At 37.1% G+C, this 9,221-nt stretch overlaps 1 protein-coding gene across 2 annotated transcripts; it reads left to right on the top strand.

Annotated features, from left to right (window-relative positions):
• The first annotated feature begins 463 nt into the window (after positions 1-463).
• On the top strand, positions 464-8,731 carry LOC129267290 (zinc finger protein 709-like). Of its 2 annotated transcripts, XM_064103511.1 has the most exons (3): positions 651-783; positions 4,144-4,260; positions 5,324-8,731. In XM_064103511.1, exon 3 carries the CDS (start codon positions 5,385-5,387, stop codon positions 8,643-8,645), a length of 3,261 nt encoding a protein of 1,086 aa, XP_063959581.1. In that variant the 5' UTR covers positions 651-783; positions 4,144-4,260; positions 5,324-5,384; the 3' UTR covers positions 8,646-8,731. The 2 variants fall into 2 exon arrangements, with proteins under 2 accessions (XP_063959580.1, XP_063959581.1); XM_064103510.1 differs by lacking the exon at positions 4,144-4,260 and having other exon boundaries at positions 464-783.
• The last annotated feature ends 490 nt before the right edge of the window (positions 8,732-9,221 follow it).

The following is a 9,221-nucleotide window of genomic DNA, read 5'->3' as shown; positions in this document are numbered from 1 at the left end:
GATTCTCATCTGAAAAAAGATGAGAATTCAATTAAGAGGCATCAATCTATGAACAATGTATATCCTTTGTGTAAAGCATTTGCAGTGTACTGCCATCGCATGTAGGCCTACTGTACCATTCAGCCAATAATACAGTAATCAACTTTTACATGAAATTCTGTCTTGTCTGACTGTCTTTGCATAATATTTGGCTTGAAACTTTATGACAAAGCACAATCAAGCATCATCTGCCAGGGCAATCCTTTCAATTCCTGTATATAAATATCAGAAAATTGCTACCTTTTGAAAATTCCCAACATTTCTTGAAAATTCCCAACACTTCTTGAACATTCCCGAAAATTGCCGAAAATTCCCAATAAATTCCCGTTTATTACCATGGAAAGTTTCCGCACCGCGAAAATTCCCAAGAATTTTGCAACCCTAGCTTTGCCTTTGATGATAATCATCGAAGGGAAAAATGGGAAGTGAAGAAGAAAAACTCAAAGAACGGAAATAAAATGGATAAATAAAAGGAAATTTGTCTGGATATTATAGTGGATTTCACCAATACATTAAGATTTTCTAACTCTTCAAAAAGCTCAAAACATAAATCAAACAGACAAGTACAAGAGCTGGTATACGTAATGACGTCAACGTCAACATATATCGACGACTGGGAAAACTTTGCTGTTCTGTGACTGTGGCTGTGCTGTGCGTTTCCCTTGTCCTATACAAAAATTCTCATTTTAAAAGGAATCTTTTAGGGAAAATGTGCCGATGTAAAATATATCAACGCTGAAAAAGGTAAGCCGATTTAAAATTTCGATCTGAATTCTGTAACAGATTTGGAGCAATATCTAAAATTGATATTAATGACAATAGATCTGTTGATTTTTTAAACGGTCCCACGTATGTGATTTTGTGTCAGCTTTGTACAACCAGTCGCTATAGATTATTTAGATAGTATAGGCCTAGTCTTAGACGCTTTCTGAGTTTCTCGATCGCCTTGAGGCTGAGCTGCGGGAATTTGTGGAGTCGTGGGTTGCCTAGCCTGGAGGCGTCTGGGGAGTAAAAATCATAGTACTAACGTACACTTACTCCCCCCCCCCCCCCACCCAGACGCCTCCAGCAGTCCAGGCTAGTCGTGGGGCCTGTTGAGGTGCCATGGCCGAGTGGTCTAAGGCGCCTGGCTAAAAAGTAATGGTCCATGGAAAGTCCTGGGTTCGATCCCCGGCCGCGGCACCTATGCCCGTGAGCAAGGCATTTAATCTACAATGCTCTTTTTATCCTGCTTTCAAATAAATGGAAATGCTATATGCATTATTGGAAACTAGATGTGCACTTGTTTAAAAAAAAAAAAAAAAACGACGAGATGAGCGATACGTAGGAACTTCCTAGAAGTAGGACCATTCTTCCAAGATAGGAAGATTGGCGACAAATCAGCGCTCTCCGTTTCACGAAGGCAATTTTGTCTTCCGATCCAAGTCTGCGAAATAGTTTGATATCGGTAGTATCAGAAAAATATTTAGTCTTCATCGTCACCTGAACCTTTTATTTTGGAATGACGACTTTTCGTAAAATCGTATATTTCAATAAATGGAGATAAAAAAAAGGTTTTATTTATTACTGATTGTACAATTGATGTATGGAGCTTACTTTATGAGGTTAAAAAACTAAAGATTCACAAACATAACTGGATAAAATAGAAATTTTCATTATTTCCCTTATTTAGAACACGGTGTCCTTTTAGAGACACCTTTCATTGATATTTCAACGAAAGAGACCCTTGTCCGACATAAGAATTGAATTAACTAAGTAATTTCGACATTGTATTGGTTCAATATTTTGAATTTTTATAGAATACTTATTTATAATGATTTTGCAAAAATATGCGTTAAATGTTATTTGTTGAGGTAAAAATAGGGTTTGAATGGAGTAAAAAAAAATCAACGGTGTCTGATTGTATGAGAGTAAAGAGGAGGATATGAGAGGCTGCGTGTGAAAAATCTAATTATATATTTTCTTTGTCAGATATAACGCAAGAAATACAAATGTGAATGTTTATAGAGTATAAACATACCTTTGCATGATGAGTAACCGAAGACAAGTGAAATATGAAAATTGCTGCAAACATGTCCAAGTGATTAAAGTAGAACTTTGCAATAATAATTACAACATAAAAAAAGTGTGTGAATCAATCCGCATTGGAAAAAATACTATTAACAGAAATAATGCTAAAAATGACAACGATCATAAACGTTGGTCATATTTAAAGTTGATCACTTTATGGAAGTTAATATAAGATATAAGCTTTAAGAATCTAAAAAATATATATGTTCAACATTTCAAATTTAAGGAGTCGAGACTACATTATTGCTTTAACATGACATATGGGCCGATAGGGCCTACCCTACGATTTAAAATTCGCCTCTTATGGACTTTCCATAATCTTTTCTTTTATAGGTACAATTAACTTGTCTTCACAATGATTGTGATGGATTCATGAAGCTATAATAGGCATAATCTGTATCTTAAATTCAATAAGCTATTTTGTTACTGCAGATTTTTTTATTTTCATTAATAAAAGTTAGCCCAAATCCAACAATTAATTTTCATTGAATAAAATTAATCTCAGCCAAAAAATAATTATAATGAAAATGAAATAAAAATGAATAAATGATTTCGCATGTTTAACATCTAAGTTTTGTATCGTGTCTTTTCTTTTTGCTGAACGTTATAAACACGTTTTTACCATAAACAATTTCTTTTTTTTAAACTTTGTTTTCATGTTGTCTAATGAGAAAGCATGAGGGGTCAGAGAAATTGCCGCACATTTTGATATTTTAAGTTTAATTTTTAAAAAATGGAAAAAGGGTGGGGATAAGAAGGAGGGAGAATAAAAGAAAAAATAACTTGGCGCCATCCCAGATGCATCAGAGAGCAATCGAATGACCCCCAAAAATGTTTAAAGGTGATATGTCAGTGTGGCTTGCCGTAAACGCATTTTCTCTCAATGCCGACGGTGGCGGGCGGTGTCCAAAGAAGATCATGCCTACGTAGGACATGTCTGGATGTGTCTTTCCAAGGACCATTCTTCGTATCGCCCAAATTGGCTTTGTGAAACAGTTGAGCGATATCTCGTTCTTACATACATTGTAGAACGGTTCTACGAAAGACCCTTTCATACAACAAGCCCGTGCTTTATTAAAAGGGTAATCCAACCTTGGTCATAAAATTACGTGAGAGAGTAGAAAAACAGAAACAGCATTAGACTATGAAATTTTGAAAGAAATCGAACAAGCATCATCATGAGCATTTTGGATATGGCAGTATGGGCTGGCTCTTGTAAAATTGAGATCCCAGGCCAAGCTGGCTGCCATTCCAATGTAAATTTTAGATTGGCAACTAGCTGGGAAAGTGAATCATGACAAGGGAAGAATATCTTGATATCTGTATCTAAATTTGTTTGCAAAATACCAGCATTGGTATCACGCTATCATGAAGTGCTACTAGTTGTGGAGTGGTTCGAAGTATGAATTGAAATTTAATTTGTTCCTACATCATACATGTGAAGTAAAGGGGTACTCCTGTCTGAAAATATTTATATTTGAATAAACAGAGTAAAATGCTGAAAATAATCAAAATCTGACAACAAATAACGAAGTTATTGAATTTTGAAGTTTATCAATATTTTGTGAAAATAGTTTTATGCATTATGCACGTCATCATGAATATTCGTTAGATGGGCTGATGATGTCACATCGCCACTTTCCTTTTTTTTAATGCTATTACAAGAAATCATAATTGTTTCATTTTTATAATGAGTGAATAATGTGTTTGTTTTATAATGAAATAAGTTGCATCAATGAATATCTAATGCACTAAATCAGTTGTCAATCCATTTTTTCATTTCTTGGTAGAAAAAAATAGAATAAACCTAATATCATGTAATGAAATACAAAAGAACAAGTGGGGATATGACTTACCATAATCAATTTGCTCATTGAATATTCACGAAGACATGGCTGTATCACCATATCACTGGAATAATGCAAATCTTTAAAATGTCATGTTACTTTGTTATTCCTTGTCCGATTTTGATCAGATTTTCAGTGTATTGTTTGTCTGATTTTTCTTAATCTGTTTAAATCTGATTATTTTCAGCCCGGAGCATCCCTTTAAAAGAGTCCAATGAATTTACTGTGTCTTCATGGAGTTTATTGATTGATTGCACTGACCACACAATACTCATTCGATTCAAATCAACTTTTATTTCCAAAGGTATTTCAATACTTTTATAAAATTTGATACAAAGAGGTAACAACTCAGTAAGCTAGCAAAGCTTGTAACGAGTGCTTTGTGACGTAAAGACATAATACTTAAAAAAGGAGTGGGAAGAAGGAAACTTCCATACAAAGTACAGTACATAACAAAGGAAAAACAAAAACAAAAACTGCAACTTTATACGCAATATGTCAAATGAAACAGTTATAAGTAATCGTGAAAATGATCATCCCACACTGAAAGTAAGCAAATCTTGCATAAAGTTCTTTCTCTATCGATCATGAAAATCAAGTATACGATCAATCGCTAACCTTTAGTTTATGTTCAAAACTAAAATTTACAATATTGTGACACTTTTTGTTTCATTTCACAGCTCGCTCTGTGTGTTACATATAATTTTCTCTGAAGGAAGTTTAAATTTTGTTGCAAGAATTATGTATGAATTAAAAAAAAATATATTAGAAAAATTACCCAAGATGCTGAGCTTCTTAATTTCTAAGTCTGCCTGCTTGTCTCTGCAAAAGATATGTATATTGCCTCCTCCTTCTGCACTTCCAGCCACACAGTGCATTATTACTTTAATACCATGTGATATAAAGTTGTGTGGATTTTAAGCATCGACTTCCCCTTGGAACCTAACAACCAGGCAAAAATTGTTTTGTTTTTAAATTTTGGGGCCTACGTACTTTTCACAGCCAATTTCGTAAATCTGCAACTTTATAAGCTTTAACATCGCAGTGAATTGGTAATATCAGGGGCTCTTTTTATTTTTCATACATACTGAATTCAAATTCTATATATGTTGCCAAAATGATGTTTTAATATTTTTACTTTTGCCGATTAAAGCAATTGATTTCCTGTTATTTATGACTGAAATGTTGCTGATGATCTCTATCAGAAAAACAATGGCAACCAAAGTCGAAAAACAGAAATAGATGCAAGAATTAAAAAAATAATATTTTGAAAATTCCATACCTTGCCATTTGGCAATGTGCATAGGGTAAAAGTTTGGGAATCCAAAGAGTTGATATATTTCTCTTTCCTTTTCATTCTCTTGCAGAGGAAAGCATAACAAAGGGATATTCATCTAAATTAGTGCCACTTTATTTCATCACTGGAGGATGTCATCTTGTAAGAGGTACTCCAATGCTGTCCAGGCAACAGTCTCTGAAGGATCTACAAAACGTGAGATTGACATAGTCAACATAGTTACTTTGACACCGGATCCTTTGTCATCGGGTCCTCCATTATTGGATCCATCATCATCGGATCCTTCCACATCAGATCCTTCAAAATTGGATCCTTCCGCATCGGATCCTTCAACATCGGACCCTTCAACATCAAATCCCTTAACATTGGATCCTTCCAATATTAATCCTTCAACATTGGATCCTTCTAAACCGTTGCATTTACACCATGATGCAACATTCGGTTCACACATTGCTGAAGACACTGCCCCAAGTAACCATGAGGAGAAATCCAATGCGGAAGGTGTAAATGAGTCTTCAGCTCCCTCAAATGAACCTACAGAAGTTCTTGACCCCGAAGCACTTAAAGAGAGTTCATCAGTAACAATGGCATCATCTGTTGTACCCGTGGGTATTCTCCTTGCTCGTCAGGTTGAGGTGGTCTCAGAAGATCTAGTCAGAGAAGATAAGGATGGATTAACAATAGTTGACGATTTCTCTCGAATTCCATTTGAGGAGGCCCACATAGAGGGCGTCATTCGCCAAGATTCTAATCTTTCACAGATTCCTTCTACAGTTCATCTCCAGCCAGATACATGTACTCTCCTAGGAGAAGTAGCAATGGAGATTCACATTCCCATGAATTCACAGCTAGCTGTGGGCGACTATGCGGAGGAAAATCACCAATCTGAGGAGGACAAACAACTCTACATCATCGAAGATGAAGTAGAACTTCTTGATATGGAAAATAGACAACCCTCGCTTGAACCAGATGCTCCTGAAGGGGATGTTAAAAAACTTGACATTAATGCACACAGTCATGTTAAGTCAAGCATACCTCGAGTAGCCCAGGAGTACTGTTGTGAGAAGTGTGGAAAGACATTTTCTAAGTCTTTCAATTTTTACAGGCACTTGAAAGTCCACTCAGGTAAGAAATTCAAATGTGATTTTTGTAATAAAGTGTACGGCTACAGGGAAACACTTAAGGCTCATATAAACTCATGCCACACAGAACATGCTTTTATTGGTGTCCACAAGTGCAAGTACTGTCCAAGGTATTATCCATCAGCAGTTCGTCTTGGTGTCCATCTCAGGACTCACAAGTTTGATAAACCATTTTCATGTAATGAGTGTCATAAAACCTTCAGCTCCTCAGGAGGTCTCAAAAGACATCAGATTGTACATTCATCTATCAAGGATTTTTACTGTGACACCTGCGGGTTGCAGTTCTCCAGAAAACGGGCTCTAGAAAACCACAAGATTATCCACTCTTCAGACAGGACGTACAAATGTTCCCTCTGCTCTTGGGTGTTCCCAGATGGATATTCTCGTAGGACCCACAAGTGCATCCACTACACTGATCGTCCTCATGGCTGCCAGTTTTGCCCGAAGCGCTTCAAATCGCCTTCAGCCCTTCGGACACATATGAAAATCCACACAAGAGCAAAGATCCATTCTTGCACAAAGTGTAGTTTTACTTCTGGAACACAAAGTGAGTTGAAGATGCACATGAGAAGTCACTGGAAGGACAGTATTGGTGACATGCAAACGCTTGAAAAGAACCAATGTAAGGAATGTGGTGCAAAGTTCACACATGCTTCGTCCCTTCGTGTGCACGAACGTTCACACTCTGGAGAAATGCAATACATTTGTCCAACCTGTGATAAGCCATTCATGTATCATGCAAGTTGGAAGCGACATCAGCAGATCCATAAAGGCGAGAAAGCCCACCAATGTAAGAAATGTGGGAAAGGTTTCACAAAGGGGGCATATCTAAAACGTCATAAAAATGGCTTGTGTCAAGGACATTTTCTCAATGTAATGAAGAAAAAGAAGAAGGAAAGAGAGAAAAAGAGTGAGAGTCCCCAAAACGTTGCATTAGAAAATGTTAATGCACCCATGCAACCAAAATTGAGCGTTGGTCAAAGTGATGACATTAAAATTGAAAAGAATAATGTGGCAGATAAACAAGGTCATAAACAATTTGCAATAGATCCAATTTCTGTCAACTTTGAATTGAAACCCTTTACATGCGAGATCTGTGGGAAGATGTTTAAAGTAAAGCAGAGCCTTCAACGGCATCTAAATTCGCACCAAGGCAAGAAACCTTTCCCATGTGACCGCTGCGGAAAGTCCTACAGCCGGAGACCAATTCTCAAGGAGCACCTCCTTCTGGTACATGGAGTGGGACCAACTATACCGCTGTTCCCGTGTCCCGATTGCAGCCTATCCTTTCCATCCCTGAAACGCCTTGAGAAACACGGGAGGAAGCATACTGGAGAACGACCATACAACTGCAAGTACTGTTCAAAGGCATTCAAGGAGACAAGTAGCCTGAATCGCCATGAGATCATCCACACAGGAGCGAAGCCACACAAGTGTTCCATCTGCAACCGAGGTTTCAGCGATAGAGGAAACCTCACAAAGCACGAGCTCACGCATGGAATCAGAGGTATGGATAGCATGGAGAACATTGCAACTTGGAAACCTTTCTCCTGCCAGGATTGTGGGAAGACGTTTGATCAACTTGGATACCTCCGCTACCACATGCAAATGCATGAACAGAAGCTGTCGTTCCAGTGTAAGTTGTGTGATCGCAGGTTCAGCAAAATAGCCAATCTGAAAGTCCACCTCAAAAGCCACATCAACAAGGAGCATCAATGTGACGCGTGTTTCAAGTCGTTCAGAAAGGAATCAACATTGCAAGCACACCAGGTGAACTGTAACAACACCAAGAAGTATTTTGTGTGTTGCAAATGCAACAGGGTCCTCTGCAGCAAAGACAGTCTTCAACGACATGAACGGATGCACCTGGGACTGAAGCCGTTCAAATGCCCTGCTTGTCACCTCTCTTATGGTGATAAAAGTACCTTAAAGAGACACATGGTTACCCATAAAGGTGATGGAACTGTCTTCTTTTGTAAAAAATGTGATGCTATATTTGCTTCTCAGGAATCTCTTGATGAGCACATCGGCGAAAAGTCTTGTTTGGAGTTGAGCCACGTATGTGATAAATGTGGCAAGACCTTTACATCACGTCGCAGTCTCGCCCAACATTTTAGAACCCATAACCCGAAAAGCAAAACAGAAAGTACCCCCAAGGAAAAGATTTATGTGTGTGATCTATGTCACAGTCAGTTTCCAAAGAAGAAATACCTATCAACACATAAGAGAGAAAATAAATGCAAGATATAGGAAATACATATAGGATTACAATAACCTTGCCTCAACGAGCAACATTGTACAAGTGTTGATATATTAGGCATGCAGTGGTTTAGTGCACCAATTTCTCATCCAAAGGGATCGCTTTTTCTTCACTTTGTTTCTTTCTTCAGGAGTTTTGTAAATTAATTACAGCATGCTACAAGATCTCCCAGTAACACAAATTGTCAAAGAAAATGTTCATTATTAATATTCACTTCAAACATGGACAATTCTACCATCCAAAAGCAGTTGTTCCTAAAACGCTAGTGATCAGCGTTATGAATCTTTTTGGGGTGTATTTTCACCTTAAATTTGTAACTCATTTAATGGGTAGTCCAGGCAGAAAATAATATCTGAATATCTAAATGTTCTATGAGCAAACTGCTAGAAAAAATGAAATATATATATATGTATATATATATTTATATATAATTCAGTTTTTTACTTTAAAGTAAGGCAAAATTTCATGAAAACAGTTACTAGCATGATGCCGTGAATGTACAGTAGGTGATGATAACATGTCCTCACTGTCTTTGCATGATATCATAATTATTCGATATCATATAA

The sequence above is a fragment of the Lytechinus pictus genome, chromosome 8, assembly GCF_037042905.1.
Source record: "Lytechinus pictus isolate F3 Inbred chromosome 8, Lp3.0, whole genome shotgun sequence".
NCBI classification, from domain to species: domain Eukaryota; kingdom Metazoa; phylum Echinodermata; class Echinoidea; order Temnopleuroida; family Toxopneustidae; genus Lytechinus; species Lytechinus pictus.
This window is presented reverse-complemented; position numbering and strand designations above follow the sequence as displayed.